This window comes from Pipistrellus kuhlii, unplaced genomic scaffold (genome assembly GCF_014108245.1).
Source record: "Pipistrellus kuhlii isolate mPipKuh1 unplaced genomic scaffold, mPipKuh1.p scaffold_m20_p_11, whole genome shotgun sequence".
In the NCBI taxonomy this organism is placed as follows: domain Eukaryota; kingdom Metazoa; phylum Chordata; class Mammalia; order Chiroptera; family Vespertilionidae; genus Pipistrellus; species Pipistrellus kuhlii.
The window spans coordinates 29,597,731-29,625,719 of NW_023425416.1; the positions used below are offsets into that span (position 1 = coordinate 29,597,731).

Here is a 27,989-nt window from a genome sequence, read left to right on the forward strand (position 1 = left end):
GAGCAGATTTCCCCATTATTCTACGTGCCGGTGCTTGCCCAAGTGCATCGCCCTGGTTCTGCTCAGCTCCCTCTGATTCTGCAGCAGCCGAATCACACTCCGTGTCTCAGGGGGGCCAGTGTCAGGGCTTCCTTAAATATTTCCCGGCTATTCTCCCAGCAATAGCTTAAGTTTCAGGACACTGATTTGGTATATTAAGACGGCAACTTCCTTGAAAAGCACTCATCTTATTTTCTTCTTTAGAGTGTGTTTGAAGGGAACGCATTTGGAATTGCTTTCCTTTAATTTAGAGCTGGGATGGTGGTGGGCAGGTGCTTAATGAAGTGTCACAAGTTTAAATGGCCTTCCCCTGCCATCACAGCAGATATGGGCTGCAGGGCTCGTGGGGACAGACAGACAGACGGGCACAAAGACGGGTTTACCTCTGAGATGGGCAGTGGAAGGGGGAGAAAGCTCCTATATTAAAATGTAATCGTCACCTTAGAGAAATAGGTTCATTCCAGGAAATGCATTTTCATGAACTTCAGTTGTCTTTGGCAGAGAAAGCAAGAAGCAAGCCCTCTTTTCCTGACAGCTAACTGTGCCTCCCCCCCCCCCCCCCCCATTCCTCCATTTCTGCATCCAGTTTCAGGAGTGGTAGGGACCTCCCTGAGGCAGAGACCTTCTCCCTTTCCCACCCAGAGTTGCTTCATTGTATCGTCAATGGATGTGTTCTCCATGGCAAATTTATTTATTTTTGGTTAAAAAGAAGTACATTAACATTCACAAAGCCGGGGCTACTCTGTTAGAGGGAAAGGAGAACATAGAGTTGGGGACATCTTGGGAAGCGGGAGCTGCCTGGGGTCCTATATGGGGTTGTCACAAAGCGTTGTGCGTTTGCCAAGATGTAGGCTGCCGCCTTCCTGTGTTGTCTGGGCACACTCTGAATTGAGTGTTGCGGTCCTGGGGGTGCGGATGGAGAAGGCAGGTGGAGGAGGGATGATGGCAGTGCCATGGGGGGTTGGCAGAGAGGGAGGCATGGCTGTGTGCCAATGAGTGTCCTCAAAGGCCCTCGCCTGCACCCACCCCATGGAGCCCGGGAGCCCGGATTCCCTGATGGGCAGCCTGGGGAGCCCGTGGACTGAGGGGGTCATGTGATGCCTTGGCACAAATAAAAGGAGAGGCCTCCCACTGCACCTCCTGGTGGAGAGCCAGTGGTGCCTCAGGCTTATGCCCAGACGCCCTCCAGAGCTCTCGGGTCCTGGGCCAGGAAATGCAGCCTTCTTGCTGCTGACTTCCCGGGACCGGTGGCCCTTCCGGGCAGGCCATGGTGGGTGCTGACCTGTGAAGCAGATTGGCATTGGAAGTGGTTCACACACAGCTTTATGCAGGTGCATCCGCAAGCCTGGAGCCAGGTGCTGTGGGGCCTGTAAGGCACCAAGAGATATTCCGGAAATAGAAAGGGATCGAGCATAAACATGGAAGACCCAGAAGCCCAAGGGTAAGACTTGTCCTGCATTTCAGCCTTGCCCCTCTTTTTCACTCTCCCTTCTCATTCTCCTTCCTCCCACCCTTTCTTCTAGCTTTCCTTGCATTTTTCTTTCCATCCTTCCTTTCTTCTCTCCTCTCCCCATCCCTTTCTCCCCTCTTTTTCTTTCCCCTCCTCATTGTCTTACTTTTTATTTTTTCCACTGACCTTCCATCCTACTCAGTCTTCCTTTCCTTCCATCCTGCCTTCAGTTCTGCAGACGTTTTGAGGTGCCCCCCAGGTGCCGTCTGTCCTTAGCTTGCATGTGATTTTCATCCCTTCTCCGCCACAACGGGTCTCCCTTCATGCTCTGCAGGGAGAGAGAGAGAGATTTTTGTTCCTTTCCCTTTCCTCCACTCCTTCCTTCCTAGTTTGCCTTCCTGAATCGACTAGTGAACACCCACCTGTGCTGTTTACTGCCTTCAGGGAAAAAAAAAAAAAAAAAAAAAAAAGCTAAAATGATGATGGACTTCGCTGTCAGGGAGGTTAACATCACATTTAGGAATCCAGGTACAAGTAGGCGAGGAGCCAAATAATAGTGTCATTGCTGCATGATGTCACCAAACAAAAATGTGAGATGATGCGAGACAGTGTGAGTGCTGTCGCTCGGTGAGTAGAACCAGACATGTTTTGAGCCCGGAGAACGGAGCCGTTTTTTGTAGGGTGGACGGGCTCGGGAACGTCTCACAGAGAAGAAATACAAACGGGGGTTTCATATAGGATTTTAACATTTGGAGAGGAGAGAACATTTCAGTCCAGGCAGGGGGACTGGTGTAAGGAAAAGCTCAGTGATATCTGTCTGTTTGGTTGCTGTAGTTGCTTTATTTTCCGAGGGAAAGTTTCAGGAGAAGCTATGTTGCTTTTTCAGGGTCTCTTAGACTTCTCCTGGGGGCACTGTCATCTCCTCTCTAGTTTCCACATTTCCCTCTTGCCCCTCCCCCACAAAATGCCATTTCTCTTCTGCTGTTGAGGGGCTCCGGGGAAACATCCAGTTTATCTGAGACGCTACCTTGGTTAGCAGTCACTCTATGCTGCAGGCAAAAGCTACTTAGGGTGGAAGTCTGAATAGAAGAGAGAGCATTGCGATGGAATTCCCAGTGTGGTGGGTGAAATTTCAACTAATTTTTGCCAAGCTCTTGGGTGAGCCGGTGCCCTGCTTTCGGGGCTGGTGGGCTGACAAGGGGAGAGTTGAGCAAGCCTGGGAATCAAAGACTTCAATTGGAATTTCCTGTGCAATCGAGTGCCATCCAGGACGTAATGCCTGGCGTGTCGATGGAGTTTTGTGTTCTTTTTATTGAAGCAGATTAGGGTCGAAAGGCTCTTAAAGGTTGTCTTGCCTTTTACATGGTCCAGTCTTATAGGTCAGAGAGCTCTCTCTCTCACATGCACATTTAATTTGTGTTCTCGGATGTTTTCATAGTAGATGTGTGTTATGAGCTGAAACCAACTTATAATAGTGCCCTATCGGCCCTTTCTTACCCCAATGTCTGGTTCTTTCGTGGCAGCGACTTGAATGAAATGTGACCGATACATTGTGATGACAGCCTAGCCATGGAGGCTGGAGATCCTAAGCGTATTCCCTCTGAGGCTGGCATTTCTCTGCCACTGTTCCATAAGGTCCTGTTGAAGGCTTAGTCTCGTCAGCAGCGTTGCTTGGGAGGCATAGGGTCCCCTTAGCATGTGGCCTTTTGATTTTTGCCCTTAAGTCAAGGACATAATCCCTTTACCAAATATTTGCTGGCTGCTCAGAAGAGAAATGTTCTTGTTGGTGCATTCTAATTGATTATCAAAAAGTTCACGTTCAGGTGTAATATATAGCTCGTGTGTGTGTGTGTGTGTGTGTGTGTGTGTGTGTAATTAAAACAAATGATTCCTTTTCTTTCCAAGAACAGTGTGGTGATTCTGAGGGTCTATTTGATCTTTCCTTCCCTCCTCTCGTCAGGTGAAACCTGGTGAAAGGGGTTGGTCTAGTAGAAAGGAAGGGGTAAGGAACATGGCTCAGGTGGTAAGCAGAAGCCTGCCTCACTCTAAGCTACCCTAGAATGATTTTGCCAAAAGGTAACTTTGACACTTTTGAAATTCAGCGTCGCATGCCAGGAATATGGAAAAATCTAAATCCAGAGACGTGAAGTGATTTGGGCCAAAGCGATGCAGCAGATTAAAGATATGTAAGCCATCGAGTACAGATTCTACGGCTCCTGAAAGTAACTTTGACATGCATAATCTTTGCATCCTGTTAGCGAAATACTTTAGCAAAAGAAAGCACTGACAGATAAATATTTGATCAGGGAATAAATCAAACAGTTTTGTTCCACATTTTATTAGGAGTGATTTAAATTAGTGTCTCGTGAAAGACACAAGCCAAGAACATAATACATTACAAGACAATAGAAGTGTGTTTCTCCCCATGTACCGTGGGACACACTCCCATGTAATTAGAGTACATTTCCTACTCCCAAATGCCAATGTCAGACAAGAGAAAGATTAAGATAGCTTCTGAGTTGAAAACATTTTAAGAAAAACAAGTGAAAATAAAAATAATCTGGATATCGGGGAAGGAAAACCCAAGTAGTCTAATGAACAAAGCCATTCCTTCTAGCCCCTGTTTCCTCCTTCCTCCTTCTCTGCTGCCCTGGCCCTGAGGCCAATCCCTGGGAAATTCACAATGCCTGGCCCCAGGAGGAGGATGGGGAGGATGTGGTGGGGGTAGTTCTGGGCCATCTTCTCTATGCTGTCCCCTTAAGGAAGGATCTGAAAGTGCCCTGAGAGCGCACCATTCCTACCCAAAGCATAGTTTGAGGACCTATTGGCCTGAGGCTATTGAAGAAGGGGCTTTCTTTATAGAGCCTCCTCCTCCTCCTCCTCCTTCTTCTTTTAATATATTTTATTGTGTTTTTACAGAGAGGAAGAGAGAGGGATAGAGAGTTAGAAAAATCGATGAGAGAGAATCATTGACGAGCTGCCTCCTGCACACCTCCTACTGGGGATGTGCCCTTGAGCGGAATCGAACCCAGGACCTTTCAGTCTGCAGGCTGACACTCTATCCACTGAGCCAAAACGGCTTCGGCAGTCCACATCTTCTTGAAGTTCTTCCCATAGCAGCCACCATCCTTAGAGCTCGGCTCACCTTCGAGAACCCTCAGGACACCTCAGGAGAGATGGTGCAGAGTGAGTTTGCCAGCTCAAGCACAATTCAGCTCAGCTTCAACTCAGACCTCGTCCTTCACTTCCCACCTTTCAGGGTCACTACTGTCATTACCCCAAACATTCATTGATCACCTCGGTAGGTTGCATTACTAGAAGCAGATGGTACACAGAAGCATCCATGCTTCAGATAAGTCCTTTCTCTGACTGCATGATACCAGTCTTCTCTAACCCTCTTCCCAACCCAGTGAGGATCCAGGGTGGGATCAGAGGAAGGACTTCCACCATTGCCATCTTGGCTCCTAATTTCTGTGTGCCTAGGAGCATCACTTCTTGTTGGCTTTCACAGCACGTGTCAAGGGCCTGGAGCTCAGATTCTGCCCACCACATTCCCACCTAGAGTAGGTGTCAGCAAACTGTGACCAATGAGCCCAGTCTGGCCTACCTTTTAAAAAATATGTAAATAAAGCTTTGTTGGAACACACCACACCCATGAATTTTCATATTGTCTATGGCTACTTTCGTGCTACAATGGCAGAGTTGAGTAGTTGTTACAGAGACGATTGGGGCCTCAAAACCCAAAATAGGTGCTATCTGGCCCTTGGTAGAAAAAAAACCTACTGATCTGTTGCCTAAAGATAAGAGCTAAGGAAGAAGGAGAAGTGCTTCCAGTGGAATATGGGGAAGCAGCAGTCACCAGCTGGTTCTCCAGGTAGGCATATCAGGAGAGGAAAGGAGAAGATCAGGGTAAGAAAGTCACTTACAGAACAAAGGGGACCAAAGAGAAATGAACTGCTTTGATACAGACTGCTACTGCTTATGCTGTAGCCTGTAATAACTCCTCTAATTTCAATTGAAGTTGCCCCTAATACTGTGCCATGTCTTCCTCATCACAAAAGCCATGAAATACTCCAGGGATGGGAAACTCAACTCATTTTTTTGAAATGATCCCCATTTTCCCTTAGCTGTGCCCTGCTAGCTGTTTGTTATAATTTCAAAACTGAACTGTCCTTTAGGGTATGAATTACATGTTTTAAGTGTTGATTCTGAGCTGAGTCATTAGGTTCTCCCTCCCCAGGTACCAGAGCCCCCTCACTCCTTTGAATGTGTTGAGATTTTCTGGGCCACCAGCAATGTGTGAAATACCCAGAGGGACCCACACCCCACAGATTATCTGCCATTTTGTCCTTAGAGAAGCCACAAAGGAAGGCAGAGTGTAAAATCCAGGCATTTGACCAATGCATCTTTAAAAAATATATATTATTGATATTTTACAGACAGAAAGGGAGAGGGATAGAGAGCTAGAAACATCAATGAGTGAAAAACATCCATCAGCTGCTTCCTGCACACCCCGCACTGGGGATGTGCCCGCAACCAAGGTACATGCCCCTGACCAGAATCAAACCTGGGACCCTTCAGTCTGCACGCAGACCGGTGCTCTATCTACTTAGCAACACCGACCAGGGCTGACCAATGCATCTTGCTCTGCAAGGACAGCAGAGAGTTCAGGAGCCACTCATTCCCCGCTGATAACTGACTCCATCTATGCTAAGGTTGTCAGTCAGACTCGGCTCTATGACCGCCCATGTGTGTGATTGTGAGCAAACCCTTTCCCAGAGTTTCTGCACAGGATGGGCACAGCGAAGCCTGTCTGTTGATCTGAGGTCCGGGCCCCTTTCACTGTCAGGCTGTTGTTCACCCAGGCTCAGGACTATACCATCCAGAGGGCATTTTTCTAATTTGCACAAAGTCATCCTCTGGGCAAGTGGAAATCCTGTCCCTTCCTCTCTCTGAGCTTCAGTCTCATCAGCTAGGAGGAACTGAGCAAGATGGTTTCCAAGGCATCTCCTCGCTCTTTGATGGAAGGCCTTTGGAGGCAGCCATGCCGTTCTCTTCATGCTCTGCGGTGCTCCCCTGCCTGGAGTGCCTTTGAAACCAGCAGGGCAAGCCATGTGCCAGGAAGCCTATGGGGCTTGGGGAGAGGCGAGCTCCCAGTTGCTCTGAGCACAGGGCTCTGAAGACTGGGAGTAACAGTGTCAAGGCAAATAAAAACTAGGGGAGGTCAGAGGGAGGTGTCAGACCAAAGGCAGGTGTGGCTAGGTTTGGCCTGATTTTGCTCAGCATTGCAACATTCTGATTCAACATTCATTAGTCGTTATTATACTTGACCATATCTATCCACGAATCCACTTTAAATGCTTTTGGAAACACATTACAGTTATCTGCACTCCTTTTCTTAAATACTTTAGCCTGCATATCATCAACTAGAACTCAATCGCTAAATGCTTCCTCGTCATTATTTCAGGTGATCTAAACCTTAGAAGGTTAGGTGTGACCTGCTGTGTCTCTATTTGGCAAACTAGGAAAGCAGGGCTCACTGAAGTTAGGTAACTTCTCCAGTGTCACAGAGCTGGGAAGTTCTGCACCTAAAATTCAAACACAGACCTTACACACCTAGATGATACTGTTCTTAAAAGCCATGCCTCCGTGTCTCCCCACATTGTCTTGAATGTGGCTAGTGTAACTGCTAGGGCAATGAGATTACCATAGAAAGAGGAGCTTTCTTATCTGTTCAGAATTCATCCAGGGTTTCTCAGCTTTGGCCCTCTCTTGACATTTAGGGCCAGAGGATTTGTTGTGGGGGACTATCCTGTGCGTTGTAGAACGTTTAGCATCATCCTTGCTCTCCACCCACTTAGGTGACAGTAGCACCCTCCTCTCTACCCAGTTTCAGCAACCCCCAATATCTCTAGACTTTGCTAAAGACCTTCTGGGAGACAAAATTGACCGTGGTAGAGTGAGAATCACTGACATAAACTAATGTTAATTTACCATTAAAGAAAAATCTCTACATCTGTAATTTCTTTATTATAGTCTTTTTTTTTTTTTTTTTTTTTTTTTTTTTTTTTTTTTTGCATCAACATTCTATTGTTAATGACTTGGTCCCTTCTCCCTGCCTGGCTGACCTCCTGAACTGTGCTCACCTTGCTGGCATCTTCCCCGACTCTCCAGACACCTCTTTTTGAGCGTGGAGTCTCCCGAGGAACCATTAAGAGCCAACCAGCTATGCAAACAACGTGCTCTTCCTTGTGCTAAGTGCCTCCGCTCAGGCAGGAAAATGCTTCAGTGGCATGAACATATGGCACCAACCCGGCCTCTGAAAACCACGCTGGGCTTCTAACAAGCGAGGAGGGAAGGGGACAGGCTGTGCTGAGCTCCGGAAGCTTAGAGAACAGGAGCTCCCCATGCCCAGGGGCAGCTGGGCTGAGGTTTCTCAGGAATCTCGATGCCGCCACACAGATCGAGGCTTTGCAGGGAGGAGGGCTGGTGCCTTTCAGCCATAGCATTCTGTCCTTTCATAAAACACCCTGCAGACCTTGACATCTGCCACAGAGAAAGCCCTGGAGCAGCCACGTGGCCCCGCGCTGGCCCTCGCCTCAGCTTCCCGCTGAGCTATGCCTTCTGTTAGGTGAGAGAATGTGGGCAGCTCAGCAGTGGCCCGCTGCATTCTGCATGCACAGCATCCTCAGGGTGGGGCCCATCACTCTGAGAGTTCTAGCTCAATAAACCAGCTTGGGTATTGGTCACAGAGCAGGTGTCTGAGTGGCTCAGCAGCTCAGCTTAATAATGCCAGGATGCAAAAAGTTAAAGAGGTTATTGGCATAGTTTGCCTGTGAATTTTCATAATTGTGCCTACAGCAGGACATCTCTGTCCTGGGTGATGTCATTATGAGATGGTTCATGGATTTTTTAAGTAGGTTTATTTTTTTTAAAGAACATACATTTTTGGAGCTCACTCACATCACCAGGAAACATCTTTAGAAGTCCAGTTCAGTGAGCTGTTCTTTATGAAAGGATTTGCAAGCCTATCCTGAACCTTGGACAGTGTGAGGCGCACCCTCATGCCTGTGGCACACGTGCTTTCTCCAGGAGGAAGGATCAATGGGTCTTAAAGCCAGGCGAGCCCATTTCAAGTCCCAGTTTAGTTACTTTCCACAAGGAAGGCCCGCATGGCATGAGTTACTGGAGGTCTCTGAGCCTGTGTCCTTGTCCTTGAGAAAGGAATAGCAGCACCTACAGCGTGGCATTGTTGTGCAGGTTAGAGACAACATATCTGAAGTTGCAAAGCATAGAAGGCACTTGATCAATGGCATTATTATTATTATTATTATTCCCTTCATGTCCTCATATGAACTATTAAGAAAAACAAATACTGAATCTGGGATCATGCTGACTAGATTACTCTTTAGTAATTAGCCTGTTACATCTGGAATTCCATTTCATTCTTAGGACTAGAGATGGATGTTTTCCATTTCAAAATACTTCCTCTCAATCCTCATTGGGAGCGGAATGATAACTCAGGAATCTAAATCATTTACACATCACACGCCAAAGGCTCCAGCAGCTCCTTCCACAAGCATTTATTGAAGCACCTGCTGAGTGCCAGGTGCTGGTGTAGGAGCTAGGGATTCAATGCTGCTAGTTTACATGTCAGGGCTGCTCCAGCCAGGTCTCCAGGGGGAGACTGTATGCCATTCAGTGTCAGAGCTATCAATCGAGAACAGGCTTTGCTTCACGCTCTGTGCCGGGTGCTCAGGGAAGCAGGGTGTAGCCCTGGACAGGAACACTGGGATGTGGTGATGTGGTGGGTGCGTTGGGTCACTGACACACGCATAGTTGACTTGGAGACCAAATACAAAATCATGACAGGTATCATGGCGATCCAAGGATTGCTTTAGAGTCCATTTCTGGATCAATAATTCCCCAAGACTCCTTAAGGGAAGTTGACAGCACACGTGCCTGGAACACAGGGTATGGCTGTTTGAAAAGAGGAAAAGGCTGCCCTGCGCACCTTTCACACTGTGGAGAGAGCGGCCACCCTGCGGTCAGCGCCTCTGCCCAGTACTTCACGCCCACCATCTCATTCAACCCAGCCGCTCCACTGTTTAAGTTGTGTTTTCTCCATTTTGCAGGCGTGGGAGGTGGGACACAGGGAGGTTGTTACCTGTCTGGGTTAACAGTGTGCGTCAGGGAGGGGCACTCACAGTTGGATACAGACCTTCGGACTCCAGAGTGTCTGCTTGGAGAACAGGAGAAAACAGCCCCTGGATGGTTTGGGTCTTGTCTTTATCCAAATGCTTAGGTCTCTGGGATCAAAAAGGAGAAATGAAAGTATTGCCTTTCTTTCATGAACGGCTTCCCATCACACACTCTATAAGCCCCTTGCCCTGTTTTCTCCCTCCTGACTACATCGTATTATTGGCTCTTCTTCCTCCTTCCCTTAAGAGAAGCCGGATTAAAGACCCCAGAAAACCCACCTGGTAGAGAAGCTGGGCACACCGTATGCAATATGAACAAAACATTCAAGGTGACAACCCCGGACTAGCTGAAGTGAGGGGCTGCGAGGGTAGGAGCTGCTATTGCCGTGTCCGAGCAGCTTCTCTGTGGGGAGATCACTTCCAGCTTGGATGTGCTGTTTCCCTTTATAACTCATTTGCAATCTCTCCCCATCCCTGAGTCAGCAGTAAACTTGCTCACACAGTGTCATGTAGGTGTCTCCTCAAGACCTTCTGATTGCAAAATAGCAGGTCCTTCCCCACCCCGCCCCTCGGAAGTCTTGGCACTTCATGCCCCTGTGTGATCACAGGAGTTCATGGGAGGTGGGGTTGACTGACGGCTCCCGGTGGCTCGTTCCTCATAAAGGCAATTTATTTCACAATCAACTTTTTATTACAACAGCTCAGCCCAGAGAACTACAAAAGGTGAAAAGAAAAATGTATGTCAGGTTACAAACAATTACAAAAGGTGAAGGGAAAATGCATGTCAGGTTAAAAAAAAACCATGGATGGCAATGAATACAATTTTACAGTTTCAGGACAATGGAGGATTGTGAGTGACATGACTTTGGAAGGGGCAGCAGTAGGACTGCTTGGGAAACATTTGGCTTCTCGGGCTGAATACTTTTGTCTGAATTTCAGAATCTGTGGGATATTTAGAGATAATCCACTCAGATGCGTGACATCTTTTGTTCTGTTTATCTTTCTTAAAGAAAGAAGGGGATGGCTGAGGAAAAGATTTATATTTCGGAGTTATATGCTTGAGTTCCTTAATGCTAAGCAAAATAAAACCAACCAACCAGAGAGAGACAAGTATCGCGTGATCTCACTCATGTGTGGAATCTAATGAACAAAATAAATGGATGAACGAAATAGATCAGGGACATGGAAGCATAAAACAGACTGACAGATCTTAGAGGGAAGGGGAGAGGGAGATTAAACGAAGAACTTGCACGCATTTTTTATTAACCCATGGACACAGATAATAGTGTGGTGAAGGCCTGAGGGGAGGGGAGCAGGGGAGAAGTGGGCTGGAAGGGGTCAATGGGGAAAAAAAGGACATCTGAAATACTTTCAACAGTAAAGATAAATTCAAAAAAATAAAAGAAAGAAGGGGATGCGTGAGGAAAAGATGGAGTTATGCGCTTCATTTCCTTAATTCCCTCCAAGGATCCTGAAAAAAAGATATGATGGTTTTGATTTTATTGATGGTGAAATTGAGGTCTTCAGAACTCACATGGCTCAGGGTGTGTGTGGAATAGCCCATGCTCTTTCTACCGTATTATATATTTTGACACTCAGGGAAAAGCAAGTTCCTTCAATAGAAGAAGGAACAATTTTTCCTTTTTGCTTTTTAAAAAAAAATTAAATTTATTGGGGTGACATTGGTTAATGAGATTATAAAGGTTTCAAGAGTACAATTCTGTGATACATCATCTGTATATTGCATTGTGTGCCTACCACCCCAAGTCAAATCTTCTCCTGTCACCATATATATGACCTCCCTTTACCCTTGACTCCCCAGCACCCTCCTTCCCTATGGCGGTCACCATACTGTTGTCTATGTCTATGAGTTTTTGTTTGTTTTTCTTGTTCGTTCATTGCTTGCTTTCAGTTTTACATCCTACATTAGCATGAAATCATATGAAAATTCTTGAACGTTCTCTGTCTGACCTATTTGGCTTAGCATGATGGTCCATGATGTCACAAATGGCAGCATTTCCACTTTTCTCATGGCTGAGTAGTATTCCGTGTTAATAACACGCCCTGCAGGTAAATAAGAAACAACAATAACAGGTATTTAATGAGTAATGACTCTGCCTTAGACATGGTAGTAGATGCTCTATTTTGATAGCACATCAGTGAGGAAGGTACCATTTTTATCCTTGACAGATGGTGGAGCTGCGGTGAGAGATAAATGACCTCCCCAAAGTCACACAGTTGTTAGAAGTGCCCCATCTTTGTACTCTTATGGTTTTCTTCTCTGTTAGACTTTAAACTTCCAGAAGGGAGGGATTGTCCCTAAATAACGTCTTCGTTCCTAGAAGCCCTTACTATAGTAGGTGCTGGCTGGACATTTGAACAGGTGAATGTCAACTGCCCCTGGAGTCTGCCCTCCTTGATCTTTAGTCCCCTCACACATTCTGACAACCCTGTTTTATCAGGTAGACATGTGGGGAAGAAGGGTGTGTTGGGAAGTTGTTGTCTTTCTTCTGTAAAACATAGCAACCTACAGCTATCATGTATATAGTAGAGGCCCGAGGCACGAAATTCAGGTAAGGGGCTCGGCCCTTGCAGCCCCGGCTGCCTTTCCTCATGGCCCCATGGCCCTGCCCACTGGTTATTCCAGAAGGTCATTTCGCCATTTGGTCTAATTAGCATTTTAGCTCTTTATTATATAGGACTAGAGACCTGGTGCACAAAATTCGTGCCTGGGGAAATGGGGGTTACTCAGCCTGGCCTGCACTCTGTTGCAATCTGGGACTCCTTGGCAAATCTGCAGAGGGACATTCCTCTCGCAGTCTGGGACTGCTGGCTCCTAACCGCTCGCCTGCCTGATTGCCCTGAACCACTCTGCCTGCCGGCCTCATCACCCCTAATTGCCCCTGCCTCATCCCCCACTACTGCAGCTTCGTCTGGAATGACGTCCGGAAGGTTGTTTGGCTGTCTTGTCTAATTAGCATATTATGCTTTTATTATTATAGATGATAGGAATGGAACATTTATTCCTTTTTGTGTGTGTGTCCCTGTCAGTTGTCCAAGATACAACCTCAACCTTTGACTCTTCCATTACAACACAAGGCCTCCTCATAGTCACCACGTCAGGGAAAACGGGTGTTGGGACAGTCTTGCATTGGTTATTGAAGAGACATACAACACTTCTGGTCACATCCTATTAGCTGAAATGAGTCATATGCCCCCAGACTTCAAAGTAGGTGGAGAAGAGAAATTAATTAACCCTTGTGCTCAGGAGAGAAAAGTCAGATGTAAGTAGCACCAGAAGATTCTACTCCATGGGATTGGTTCTTTATTTCATTTCTACTACTGAGTCTTAGAAATTATTAAAGCGGGCAGTTATAATACTATGGTATTTCTTCAGAATAGTTTCATGGATTTGCAATTTCATTAGGCATGTGATATTCATTTTATTTAATGTCATATGTTTTGCCACAGTGACTCATGCCCAACTTTGGCTGTTTGAAGTTTCTACATGTTGGCTAAATCAGCAGTTACTTTTGTGAGAGGATGATATGTTTCTTCTAATCCATCAAAAATATTTTAATTCAAGAAATTGTTCTATTTTCATGCTACTGTCTTCAAAGGATGGCTTAACTAGAGTTGTTGGTATTTTTGAATGTCTGTGTCAAAAATACTTTTCAACAGATTGTTATAATCCTTCACAAAACAATGCTAAGGGAGCTTAACAGAATATAAAACTATATACATATAATCCCAAAGTTTTCTCTCTGTCGGTCTCTCTACTAATTGCTATCTGTTTCTGTCTCTCTCTCTCTCTCTCTCTCTCTCTCTCTCACTCACTGTCTGTGTGCATGCGTGCACAAACAGTCCTTACTGGAAACCAATACATCAAAATATTAACTGCTATAATTTCTAAGCTTAATGGTTATTTTTAGTTCCTCTCACTACTTTTCTGAATTTTATAAAAAATCTTATACTAAAATATCCATTTTTAAAATATATAATTTGTTTTGCTTAGATATGTTATAAACAGGAAAAACATTTTGTATATAGACATAGAATGGATATTTTAAAGTGTTTATGTATCTTTTATAATTCTGTTTCACAGGATAGAATGAAATAGCACTCATTATAGGTTATTCCCTCACTTAGTTTCCTTTTTAAAGTCTTATAACTTGGAGACAATCTTGAAAGAAGGAACTGAAATTCTGGGAGGGAGGGAGGGAGAGAGGGAGAGGGAGAGGGAGAGGGAGAGGGAGAGGGAGAGGGAGAGGGAGAGGGAGAGGGAGAGGGAGAGGGAGAGGGAGAGGGAGAGGGAGAGAGAGAGAGAGAGAGAGAGAGAGAGAGAGAGAGAGAGAGAGAGAGAGAGAGAGAAAGAGATGAGATGCCATTCAGGGATGAAGGGACCATCATTTCCATCATGAAATCCAATTTAATTAGGGTCAGCCAGTCCCTGCATCCCTGTCCCCTCCTTCTCTTCCAGTTCAGTTAATTTGATATCTTCTGATGAATGTTATCGTGCAATTAAAATGCTGGTGCCAGCAAGTTTCAGCATCTCAGTTCCCTTGACCTCTAGTTGTCAGCAGGCTTGTCTTTTTAATCAGGGCCCATGTGACTCTCTTCAAGTGATTTATTTTCCAAGATCCCAATGAACTTGAGTGAAGAAGAGAGACATCAGTCGAATTTTAATTTAATCACTTGTATCTCAGGAAATGTGTTAGAAACATGGCACTGGGATGGCTTGCACATTGCAAGGAGGATGCATGGCTGAGGTCTGGTTCTCACTGATTCTCACTCCATTGGAGAGTGTTCAGGGTGAGCAGAAGGCCTGCCACCCAGAGGTGGGAGGTGAAGATGGCTTCCCTTGGAAGAAGGAGAGAGAGGGACCTGTGGCTGTCGAGGTCATCATAGGACCTGCTGCCTGAGACATGAGAGGAAGGAGGGGACCAAGCTCCACTTGCCTGCTCCCAAGCATGAACAATCTAGACAAGGTCTGGGGTCAGCAGAGCATGAATTGACTGATGGAGGGCTTTGTGAAGAGGCTGGTCAAACTGACAGCTCATAGCCCTGACCAGAGAAAATCATTCAAAAATGACTGAAGTTGCTCTCTGTGACAGATGACCCTGGTCCTCCCTAACTTCTCCCCTTGACTGCATAGAGTCTCCTCAGCAGCAGCCTTGGTGTCATCTGTGTGACCCATGTGGGTGAGCGACAGCGTGGTGTGTGCCTTCACCACACATAGCGGCCAGTGCCGGGGAACCAGGCAGGGCTTGTCTGTGAAGGTGAGTCCATTCAGAGCCCACAGCTAATTCTTTGAGCTCAGCGCTCCTGGAGCCCAGAGTGCACACCGATCACCTGGGGATCTTGATAAAATGCAGATTCAGCCCCAGGAGGTCTGCAGTGGGGCCTGGTATTCGGCATTTCCACAGGCTTCCAGGCAATGCTGAGACTGCTGGTTCAGGACCACACTTTGAGTACTGAGGATTTAACTGACAGCTGTTGTCTTCATTGGGATCATCAGCCTATCAAAAGGATATTGGCAAGACTTGGCTTCCTTGACACGTTCTCCTATTTACATTTTTGTTTATTATAAAGGATGGTTGGTTCAATACAGCCTTCGATACACACATAACTCTTAAAGGGATTGATTCATGCTTATTGTTTCTTTTAAGTTGGGAGCAGAAGTGTCCAGATGGGCACTGAGTTGATTTCTGCAGGCTTATCAAAAACATGCCTCCTTACATAAAGCCCAATTTCTTTCTTTCTTTAAGTTTTTTATTTTAGAAAGAAAGGAAAGGAGATGGAGATAGAGATAGAAACATGGATGGGGCAGAGAAACATTGACTGGCTGCCTCCCACACACACCCTACTGGGGACAGAGTCTACAACCCGGACATGTGCTCTGACTGAACCAGCCAGGCCCAGTTTCTTAAACTGTAAGCTTCTGGGGGCAAGGGCTGATGCTTCATGCAGACAGATGCCTATTGTCATATTCCACACATTTTGCCTGTGATCTAATTTGGCAAAAAATAAAATAAAATAAAAACAATAGAAAAGGTTTAGGCATTTGAGTTAAATGTGGTTAGAAAAATGAAAGCAATTTCTCTAGAACTTCATTACCTTATATTCCTGCTTAAATTAGAGTTGAATTCCTTACAAGAGCCTCATGAATGTGACAAGTCAGCTACACATTAATGAAAGCTTTGGCCCCTGTCACTTGCCTTTTCTTCCTGGGTTCATCTGAGGCATGGGTTTAATTTAACATTCCCATCTCTGCAGCAATTGGTCTGTGGCCTTTTGAGACTATTTTGAATGCCGTGATGTGCTGTTGAGATGATGAATGGGGCAAATAAGAGAAGTCAAGAGAATAGCCATAGGAAGCTGTTGCCACGGTGGGTGTGCGTGCCAGAGATGAACACAAAGATTGGCAGCCCAATAGGTTTTTGTTAGCTGGCACCGATGTGTCTGCAGTGCTATCGCCCAGGACTCACTGGGAATAACATAACCTGGTAAAGGAGAATCAAAGTGTTTGAAAAGACTCACACAGAGGAAAAACTCTGCTTAGCAGCAGCTGATCTAAGGAAGTTAGAAAAATGAAGTCAGTTGCATTTGGGTTATCAGAGTTAACTTCAAATAATTTCTTGCATCGGGCAAGCTGTAAATAACCTTCCGTAATTCAGAGGGACTTAGTCATCTCACTGGTATGACCCATGGATAGGAGTTTGAGGCTCGATTCAGCCCGCGAGTGCCCAGAAGGAGAGAGCCTGAGGCCCATCTTCCACCCACTTCATACAGGCATGGAGTTGTTTTTAAGAATTGTTGCTTCGGCCGAAGCTGGTTTGGCTCAGTGGTAGAGCGTCGGTCTGCAGACTGAAAGGTCCCAGGTTCGATTCCGGTCAAGGGCATGTACATTGGGTGTGGGCACATCCCCAGTAGGAGGTGCACAAGAGGCAGCTGGTCCTTGTTTCTAGCTCTCTCTCTCTCTCCCTTCCTCTCTGTAAAAAAGCAATAAAATATATTAAAAAAAAAAAAAGAAAAAGAAAAAAAAGAATTGTTGCTTTGGAGCACATATGGAGGAAAACAGTTCTTTTTAAATGCTGGGAAACTACCTGGCTCCAGGTATTTCTTATGACCCAAGCCAGTAAGTTTTTATTTTTATTTTATTTTATTGATTTTTTTAACAGAGAGGAAGAGAGAAGGATAGAGAGTTAGAAACATTGATGAGAGAGAATCATCGACCAGCTGCCTCTTGCACACCCCCTACTGGTACATGCCCTTGACCGGAATCGAACCTGGACCTTTCAGTCCGCAGGCCTATGCTCTATCCACTGAGCCAAACCGGTTTCGGCCAGGCCAGTAAGCTTTGAGTATCTGCTTGAGCAGTTGCTCTATCTTATTTGTGGTATATTTATAGTTTCCATTTGCAGACAGATTGCGTTGATCATTTCATCTGTGCTATATTGATTAAAGCAACCACATTGCTGGCATTATCTACTCATCATACTTGGATAAGATTTCCCCTCTGCCCTTTTATGAAAGTGTTTTATTTTGTTCTTCTGAATGAAGATGAATCATAATCCTCATCTATTCAAATCAAATAATTGACCTTCTTGTTCTCTAGCCAGCAACATTAATCATTTGATAATCAGGGTTTAGTTGAATTTGCTCTGTTTTCTTGATCAGGTTATAATACTCAGAGCCTTAGATTTTTACTTCCTCGTAACGCCTGCATTTACAAAGCAAAGAACCAATAGACTCTGTACGTTAAAGCCAAGTGGTTCTGACATGATCATGACTGATTTTATGGAGGGTTGTTTTGAGTGGGTTGAAACTATCTTAACATTTCTGTGCCCTATTTCCTCATCTGTAAAACATATGTGACTTATAGGACGCACCTCATAGGGTTGCTGATTTCAGGGACTGAGATAATAACGTATTTTCCATTTTTTGTTGTTTATTATAAATTTTTGAAATGCTGCTGCCTTAGGACTTGTTCTGTCTGTCTGGAATGTTCTTCCTCCAGCTCCCAAATCATTAGCTTTCTAATTCCTTTATGTTTTTACTTAAGAATTCCCTTCTCAACGAGAGTTTCTTTCTCTAAAATTTAATCTCTCCCTTAACACTTTGTTCTTCTTCTTTCCCTGCCTTGTTCTCTGTCTTAGCTCTTATCACTGTTTAATGAGCTTGGTATTTTATTTACTTAACATGTTTATTGGCTATCATTCCCTCCCGTTAGAATATACGATCCATTAAGTAAAAGAAATTTGTGCCCTAAATTATCTCTAGCACTTGGGAATGAAATAAATATTTGCTCAATTAATGTAATGTGCTTAGCATAGCTCAGCACACAGAAGTACTTAATAAACATCACATTGTGATCTGGAGATCTCCCGCTGCCTTCTCTAGACTTACTCTCTAAATTCCACTGTTGAGTCTGGCTGGCATGGCTAAGTGGTTGAGCATCGGCCTATGAACCAAGTGGTCACAGTTCAATTCCAGGTCAATGTACATGCCTTGGGGTTCAGCTCAATCCCCAGTGGGGGGTGTGCAGGAGGCAGCCAATCAAAGATTCTCTCTCATCATTGATGTTCCTCTCCTTCTCTCTCTCCTTCTTTTTCTCTTTCTCTTCCTTTCTCTCTGCCTTCCTCTCTGAAATCAATAAAAATGTATTTTAAAAATAAGTTCCATAGCTGAATCCAATTACATCTGTCTTTCTGGGCCACTCAGATGTCCATTCCTCTATGCCAGTCGCTTTTTTCTTTAAATCATATTTTTATTACAGCAATATCTTTTTATTTCTCCTAGCTTGTTCTCTGATTATTTCTCAGTATTTTTGCTAGCTTCTTTTCAGAAGTTTGCAAAAGTCACTCACAGTTTTTCTGTTTCCTTCAGCATAGTGCCAGGGGCATAAAGCGTGTTCACTGAATATTGTTGCATCAATCCACATTAAGGAACTGTGTGACTACAGAACTTGTCATTAACTAACTAGAAGCCATGAAGCAAATTGAATGAAGGAAAAGAAGCATCATTTTCTTTTTAAAAAAATATTTTTTTATTGATTTCAGAGAGGAAGGGAGAAGGAGAGAGAGATAGAAACATCAATTATGAGAGACAATCACTGATCGGCTGCCTCCGGCATGCCCCTGACTAGGGATTGAGCCCACAACCCAGGCATGTGTCTTTGACTGGAATAGAACATGGGATCCTTCAGTCTGCAGGTGGGTGCTCTATCCACTGAGCCAAACCAGTTAGGGCAAGAAATATCATTTTCAACCAAAAACATATGAGTGAAAGACATTTACTTTTGTTAATTAGTCGATCAGTACTTGTCTTCATCATATTAGGGTGGTCTACAATTTTTCTGTAAAAAATCAATAAGATATATTTTAAAAAAAGATTTATTTTAAATCTCTTGGACTTTTTTAAAATGCAGAGGGACGCAGGACAAATTGTTAAAAATCGGACTGTCCTGCCAAAAGCAGGACGTCTGGTCACCTTAATAGCTACACTGGACTGCTTTTCTTTCCCTAGTTTTTACTACGAAAAGATTTAAATATCAGAAAGGTTGAGAGAAATTTACAGTAAACACTTGTGTACCCACAAGTTAGGTTCTGCTGTTAAAATTTTTGTTTAATTGTATTATCACTTATCCATCCAGCTGTCCACCTTTCTGTCTGTTAATCTCTCTTCTATTTGATGCATTCAAAGTAAACTGCAGACATCATTAAGAACATTTCCCTTAATTACTTCAGCACATATTGAGCTAGAGTTTAATATTGCACCCATTATTCTGATTTTTTTCCAGCATAGGTTTCATTTTCTTCCTCTAGGACTTCATATAAATGGAAACATGTAGTATATACTGATTTGTGCATAAGGCTCACTCACTAAACACAGTGTTCCTAAGATTCATCTATGTTTTTATAAGCTCATTGCTGAGTAGTATTCCATTCAGGAATGTATCTTGCTTTGTCTCCAGACAAGTTGATATACATAAGGCTGCTGTTCATGTACATTTGTATACTAAGCTCTCTTTTTCACCTTGGATAATACCTCAAATTGACATTTCCTGGTCATAAAGTGTACTTCCTTTCTTTTTTTTAATCTTCAAATACACCAAGCTTTTCCTTGCACTAGCTCTTTCTTTTGTCCAGAATGCTGTTCTTTGTGACTGCCTGTTTTATATCACTCAGATTACAGCCTCCCTGACCACCCATTCTTAAGTAATCATACGGTCCCTCTTCAGCACATGTTGCTATTATATGCATAGCATTTCCCATCATCGATACTTCTGTTTTACCCAATTATTATGACATGACTTAGGGATAGGGCCTGTTTGCGTTACTGTTCTCATACCATAATCTAAAATGATCGACAATTTTAGTTTTACACTATTCTGTGGTAAAAAATGCCATGGTATGTATTAGGTACTCAGTAAACATTTGAACATGTTGATGCAAAAATGAATACATTAAATTCCAAATTGCTAGAACCCCATTTATTTTATTCACTATTTTATTCTCAGTACCCAACACATAGCAAGTGCACACTATGTATTTGATGGATGGAATAGATGAGAACAGTTTCTTCGTGGATCAGAAACTCTTAAAGAAAATGCCACTTCTTTCCTGCCTGAACTATGAAGGCAGTTAATTTAATTCCCTAAAACATGTTCAAAACCTGAGTAAAAATGGGTCAGAGTTCGAGATGTGAGGCATCTGCCCTCGGTGCCTTGATACCCAAGGGGCAATTGCTTGTGGCAAACACATGTGTAAGTTGCCATGAGAACAGATTGGCTCATTAATCTGATGTTTAGTGATGCTAAAATATATTTCTCCAAATTTAGATTTTGGTAGTCATCCTAATTAAGGGGATAAGTATGAAGGAGAAAGCACTTACCTTACGGAGTGATTCGTACACACAGTGGGGTTAGCAAATGGACATGGTTTTCTTGTCTTGCTCATGGATTGTTATCTAGGATGCCTGCAGCAACAGCAACAGGGGACCTTTGAAGTTCAACGGCAGGGAAAGTCAGTGTTTCTATGCTCTTAGAGTTCCTGGCGTGGGAGAGAGGGACAAGAGAGAGAATGCATAGTGACATGTATGTCCCGGTCGTTTCTTTCTCAATCTAGCTGACCTTGTACTATGTGCAAACTGAGAACTGGACCTGCCCATCATGTGACTTGAGAAGGGAACCCCATGTCTTTCAGTACTCCATGAAAGAAATGGACAATCAATGAGGACATTGGAAGAGAATCTTTTCAGTATTGGCTTCTCTTTGCATTGGTCACTGGTATGCGACTATCCTGAATTTTAGAAACAGGTATGAAAAGGGACAAGGTGGAACTTACAATTGAAGTTGTACATAGACCCCCAAACCAATGTTCCACTCATAAGCCCTAGTCCTCTACCCCAGACCCCAGTAGAAATTGATTTATTTGGAGATCTATGTCAAGCAGCCATCATCCATCATGCCTTTCACTGTTAACACAGCCTCCCCTCTCTCAATAGAAAGTGGCCTATGTTTTTTAAGGTCTTTCTCATTGCTCAAGTTAAACCATGCCTGCCTGGTAAACTTCTTGGCTTGAGGGCAAAGTGAGTTGATAGCATCAAGACAATCTAGGGCCCCTTGATAAGGGATGAGGGCAAACTTAAGTGAGCTTCTCTTTCTGCTGTAGGCATAGCCATGAAAAGCCAAGAACAGGTGAAATTGGTTTTGTTTTTGAAATCAGGCTATTGTAATGTTAAGGAGATGCACACCACAATGTAATATTTTGTGAAGCAGAGTTTATTTTGAAATGTGACTAAGATTCGTTAGGCCCATTAAAGGCCCCAGTTGAATTCCTTCCTTAAGCATCCCACATTATAGCTTAAAAAAAACTTCGACTGTAATCACTTATTTGTATTTAAAAAAAATATTTGAGTTTATGGTCCATTTTGAGGTGGGGGATTCTGGAAAGATGGCAACTAGAAGGTGTATTCTTCATATCATCCCCTCTCAACTTTGTGGCAGTTGAGATTGACAAGCTGGCAGACACTGGAGGTTTAATTGAGGTTCCTTTTCCTGGGAATTTTTGGATAAGAGAGCAAGCTTAGGATTTTATTCTCTCTTGGGCCAATCAGATTCTAGGAGCTAAAGAGACTGAGAGGCCAGAGATCAGAATGGTTAACGGGCCCTAATCAGTTTGGCTTAGTGGATAGAGCGTTGGTCTGCAGACTGAAGGGTCCCAGGTTCAATTCCAGTGACGGGCATGTACCTTGGTTTCGGGCACATCCCTAGTAGGGGGTGTGCAGGAGACAGTTGATAGATGTTTCTCTCTCATCGATGTTTCTAACTTTCTATCCTTCTCCCTTCCTCTGTGTAAAAATCAATAAAAATATAGTTTTTTATTTTTTATTTAAAAAAAGAATGACTAATGATTGGCCAAAAGAGATGAAAGAATCTCCTTAATAAAGGAGTGCAAGCGAAGTCTTTTGTGGGCCTGATGGATCTCCCTGACCCTACAGAATGGCCAGGGAGTTAAGTGGATAGGATGCCATCCTCAGACCCCTGAGTCTGGGAGACCATTAACTATCATAACCAGAAGGCCTGGAGGCTCCTCCTGGGAAAATGAATAGAAGGTGGGTGGTTGCTGATCAGTGCTTCATTGGTGCACACTGATTGCTGCACAATCCACTGTTTGCTCCTTTCCTACCACCCAGGGGGCCTTTTTTGGTTCCTGGAGAGTGAGAGAAGTGTGGAAAGTTTGTAAGTAACTAATCCAAGGAAATAGTAGTGCAGCCATAGGAAGAGGACAACAGAATATCTAGGACAGACGTCGCCAAGGGAACTTGAGCTGCTAGAGATGCAGGAGGACCAGCGAGACTAAGAAGAGTGTTCAGGAAGACTTGCTAAGGTGTAAAAAAGAGTTACTGGAATTTTAAGATTACTTTCAAATTAAAATGTAATACGTCAACTGAAAGAGAATCATTGCTATTAGGAACTAAAAGAGAGGCTTGGAAGATGAATGTAAAGAACGCCTTCAAAGCTCAGAGCAAAGGTATAAAAATATTAAAGTGTTGAGTTGAGGGATGCCAAGAGACCCGGAGGACAGGCCAAGGACCCTCACATAAGTGTCCCAGAAGGACCACAAAAGAACAGATGAAAGAGAGGCAATTATTTTACAGAATAACAAAAGAAAATGTTCTGTCTTTGAAGACAAACTTTAGTCTATAAATTAAAGGTCCTCGCTGAGTTCTGAGCATGATTAATTAAAAAAAAAAAAAAAAAAAAAAAAAAAAGCCCTGACCAGTTTGGCTTAGAGAGGATAGAGTGTCGTCAGCCTGCAGACTCAAGGGTTAGATTCTGATCAGGGATGTGTACTTTGGTTGTAGGCTCATACCCAGTAGGGAGTGTGCAGGAGGCAGCTGGTTGATGTTTCTGACTCTCTGTTGCTCTTCCTTCCTCTCTGTAAAAATAAATCAATAAAATATATTTTAAAAAGTAAGAAAAGGGATACACTCTGGGCATATGCTTTTAAAGCTTCTGGATTTCCAAAACGTGAATAAAACTATAAAAATGTTTTTAAACAGCAAAAAGTTACTGGCAAAGGTGGAGGGTGGGGTGGGTGAGGGAGAAGAATCCAACTGACCCCAGACTTCTTATCTGCAACTCTAAAAGCAGGAAGGTGGTAGAAATAACATCTATGGAAAATTAGATTTTTTTTTTTAATCAAGTGTTAAAACTCTCTGAAAAGAGATTATTTCTAATTTGAGATTCCATGCATAAGACGTGCAGACTGGTTTATTGAAACGGGACTCAGAAGACCAGTGGGCATTTCCAAGTTCCTCCCAGACCCTGCAGAAAAAGCTCTTTACTTGCATCTTCTCCCGAACATCGCCGTTTCTTCACGGGAAATTCCTTGTCAGTGTTACAGAGAATAGTTCTTGAAAATAGAGATATTTGAGAAGAGTAGACTTACAGTGGATTTTCTGTAGCTTTGAGTTCTGCCTTCAGGAGGTTAAGGAGTATCGAATAGTAAATTAAAGCTTCATAGGTAATGAATGGAAAAGTCTGGGAAAGGGCATGGGTCTTGTTTCCAGTCTAATACTCCTTCCAGCCAAGTTGAGGAGAAAGTTTTTAAATTTTGTGTCTACTCCGTATCCTTTCAGTAGATTTCTTTGCTAAGCAGCCTTGGATGGGGTTCTGTTGCTTGCAAATGAAGGACCCTAACTGATGGTGAGTCCAGCTCTTCTCTCCCTTTCAGTAATGACAAATACTCTTGATTACTGAAGAGGTATTTCTAGGCATTTGCGTCCTTTTCCTGCTGCTTTCCATATCTCAAATTTCCTAAATGGTGTTTCTCTTTATGAGTCTTTTTTTTTTAACTTTTTTTTTTTTTATTGATCAAGTTATTACATATGTTCTACATCTCATTACCCCCTCCCCACTCATGTCCTCACCCCCCTGTTGTCTATGTCCATTGGTTAGGCCTAGATGCGTGCATACAAGTCCTTTGGTTGATCTCTGAGTGTCTTTTGCACTTTCCAAATTCAGTAGCTGGGAAACCACACTGGCGTTGTCATTTCCAGACTGGCTGTTCCCTAATGTTCTTATTTGTGTCACTGGTATCACGATGACTCCATGAACGGGAGCTGCTTTTTATGAAACATAAAGTTCTCATTATGTCACTTTCCTCCTCAAAACCCTCCTGTCTTTCTGTGCTGTTTGCAAGGTCGAATTTGTCACCACCTCAGCTTAGCATTCAAGTCCCCGTCAAATTTGGTTGCTTTCTAGTCATTAAGCTCTTCTTTTCATACACATACATACCTGAGCATTCCACCGACAATGGCTTTCCTTACCTATAAAAACATCCTCCATGTTGCACGTAATCAAAGAATCTCTGGCTCTGTGCTTCAAATCAAAGGTGCTGGCTTGCATTATTTCTCTGAATACTAGCAATGGGTCCTCGACCCGCCAGTTTTCTTATCTATAAAATATGCGTCTTTTTCTCTCTTTTAGGCCAGCCCTTTCATTTTATTCATATAGATAAAAGGAAATAAGCCACAGAGAATTTCAGGGACTTGATTAAGATCACACTGCTTCCAAACAGTGGGACCAAAACTGAGGGAAATTAAATGAGTATGTCTCAGGAGTCCCCTTGCCTATTTGCGGCGGGTAACTTCCAGCCCGGTGAGCCGTGGGGAGCCGTCCACGCAAAGGGGAGGAGAGGGACCAGGCAGAGTCTGCTCTGTGAAATCTGTGTCTGGGTTTAGGATAACGGTAGCTGTTAGAAAGTCTGAAAATTTCATTCCTGAGGGGTCTGCCCTTTCCACTGTTGGTTAAAAACAGACTTTTAATACCTGGGAAAGTATTTTTTCAGGCAAGTGAATTAGACAGGTGGGAAGATGCTAAAACCCAGAGATTTTTCTATACAAAGAAGTTATCTTGCCCAGCCACTGTAGCTCAGTGGTTGAGCATCAACCCATGACCCAGGAGGTCACAGTTTGATTCCTCATCAGGGCTCAGTCCCCGATAGGAGGCATGCAGGGGGGCAGCCGGTTGACGATTCACTCTCATCAATGATGTTTCTATCTCTCTCCCTCTCCCTTCCTCTCTGAAATCAACAAAAATATTTTTTCCAAAAAGTTATCTGGAGACTGTGGTGAAGATGAATGACTCTTAACCATACTTGAGTTAGAGGAAGCTTTTCCAGTCGTAATGCTAGGTCAGCATTTATTAGGGCCCCTTCACCCTACACCTGTCCCTGTATTATTATTTCCAGGGAAGGCTTCTGGATGGAACCCAGTCGTTCCCCTCCTCACCACACTGGTCTTCACAATTCTTCAAGCAGGTGCTTTGAACATTCAAGCAGATGCTTCCCACATTGCTGGTGTACATCTCACTGCCTCATTTCTGGACACTTCCAGCGAGATGAGGCCATTCCTTCATTCTCCCCTCCCAACTAAAAAGCCAGATCATGCCTGATAGGGTGTGACAGTGCCACCCCGGGGGGCTGGGAATTCCACAGTAACTACGAAACCGTGAAGTCTGCTTTCATATGCAACCCATCAGACAGATCCAATCACCTCCATCTGGGCGCTGCAGGCAGATGATGGCGGAGTTGGCAGGCAGTGACTGAAGTGCCAGACAGCGTCAAAACTCTCCCTGCTGCTGTGAGGGGTTTCTTATGTGCCCATCGCCAGGTCCTCTCTGACATTATTGCTTCTCCTTCTCGCTCTCATCCTTCTCGGCCTTCTGTGTGTGCACAGGTTCCTTTCCCTCCTACTTGTTGACTTTTTAAGCTCTGGCCTCCCTGCCTGAGTTCAGTTTATTTTTAATGGAATTTCTCCTCTGGTTCTCTCCTCTCTCCTCCTACTCTCTGTGTTCTTCCATAATCCCCCAGCTATAAATAACCCCAGGCATCCAACCTTTTGCTCTCATGGAGAAGTGAATAATTAAAAATTTAAAGGATGCCTCATGGATTACATTAGGCACTTAATTTCTTCAAACCACAGCATTTGATGGGGTCCTAGTCAAATGGATGAGTCACAGCCGACCGATCGCTTCAACATGGAAGAAAGCCGAGATTTGGCTTCATAAACGACATGTTTTTAAAAGACAGGAACATGCCGAAACCGGTTTGGCTCAGTGGATAGAGTGTTCCCCTGCAGACTGAAAGGTCCAGGGTTCAATTCCAGTAAGCGGCATGTACCTTGGTTGCAGGTACATCCCCAGTAGGGGGTGTGCAGAAGGCAGCTGATCAATGTTTCTCTCTCATCAATGTTTCTAACTCTCTCCCCTTCTCCCTTCCTCTCTGTAAAAAATCAATAAAATATATGTAAAAAAAAAAAAAAAAAAGACAGGAACATGCTCATGAATATCAGATATTGCACAGGAACCACACCTCTCCCCAGGTCAACAGTGTGAGCTGTGGAGTCCCATGTTGACAGTGACAGTGATTACTGACCACTTGCTTCTATCTAATGTTTCGCTATCATATTTCTTCTACATAATCAAATGTCACAAAACCCTGAGTTCCTGCTTCGCCAGTGTGCCACAGCAGCAGTCCCTTTGTTAGAAATCAGCTGTTTGGTGACACGGGGAGTTGAGATTCTCTTGGAGACCGTGTTGAGGTGGTGGCTTTGAGGGACTGACTGATAGTGTTGAGAAAGCAGAGTGTGCTTTGCCTGGGTGATGACTCAGGAACGGGTGCTCTACAGAGGCGGGTGGCCATCACCTGGCTGACCTGTTCTCACCACTTCCTCCTTCTCCAGGTTCTTCTCAGGCTTCCCACAGGCCAGCTGGTTTCCTTCCAGATGGTCTCACTTTACTGTGTCTCCTCTCCTGAGCCATCGTGCTGATGTTGTGTACAAGAAAGCCCAGGTGTCGGATGCATTAGGCCTATTTTGCTGCTGTGTGAATGGACTTTCTCAAAGAAAGTAAAGAGCATTTGAACCTGGATGAACCTTTAAATGCAAGGCCAAAGGCCTCTACAGAGCCTTGAAGGGAGGGAGGGAGGGGTAATCACTCAGAGACCCAGGAGGAGCAAAGGCTGGGACCTGGATATAGATAATAAACTTACTTTCTCTCTCCCTTTCTTTCTCTCTCTCTCTCTCTCTCTCTCTCTCTCTCTCTCTCTCTCTCTCTCTCTCTCTCTCTCTCTCTAACATTAATTATCGGTTTTTCTCTACAAGTGACAGTCTCATTAGGGAAAATATTTGTTTCATCTCTTTACCCACCCTCCAGTGTACATGCTACTCTCTGAAAGTCTAGGTCCTTAGAAAGGAGTAGGTGTTGATAAAGATAATTGCTTACGTTAACTTATTTAGATCTTAGAAACAGCTTTAGGGCCCAATACATGGGGCTCTCCCAAAGAAATAAACAAACATTTGAAAGAATTTAATTTCCTTTACTTGCCCTCTGCTACATAAATAATGGAAAAGGCTTAGGATGAGAATGATTGGTTGTGTGAAGACCTGGAGGAGAAAAATCACACCAAGTGCTTCTCAAATGTTCACATGTGTATGGATTGAGTCGCCAGGGAATCTTGTTAAAAACGCAGATTCTGGTTCAGCAGGTTTGCAGTGGCTACCAGATGGTGCAGTCTCTGCAGCTGGCCCACAAGCCACACGGTGAGAAGCAAGGAGCTGGCATTTCAAACACTAATTCATTGCCCTTGAAGCTTGGCATTATCTTGACCTTTTCTTACATAAAGTAATCCATTACAAAATATAATCACAAATTCACCTTACTGATATTTTGATTGGTATTTAATTAAATCTGCAGGACAATATTAAGTCTTCCAATCCACAAAATGGGC

The 27,989-nt window shown here is 44.0% G+C and overlaps 1 protein-coding gene across 4 annotated transcripts in view; it reads left to right on the top strand.

Annotated features, from left to right (window-relative positions):
- The window catches only part of CPNE4 (copine 4), a 325,568-nt gene that overhangs the window by 19,394 nt on the left and 278,185 nt on the right, over nucleotides 1–27,989 (top strand). The window contains exon 1 of one of the 4 annotated variants that reach the window (XM_036431486.2): nucleotides 1,071–1,480. The exons of the other annotated variants lie outside the window; for them this stretch is intronic. Coding sequence (XP_036287379.1) covers nucleotides 1,458–1,480 — 23 coding nt within the window. The 5' untranslated portion in view covers nucleotides 1,071–1,457. Of the gene's footprint in view, nucleotides 1–1,070; nucleotides 1,481–27,989 lie in introns of those variants that run through there. 4 annotated transcript variants of the gene reach the window in all.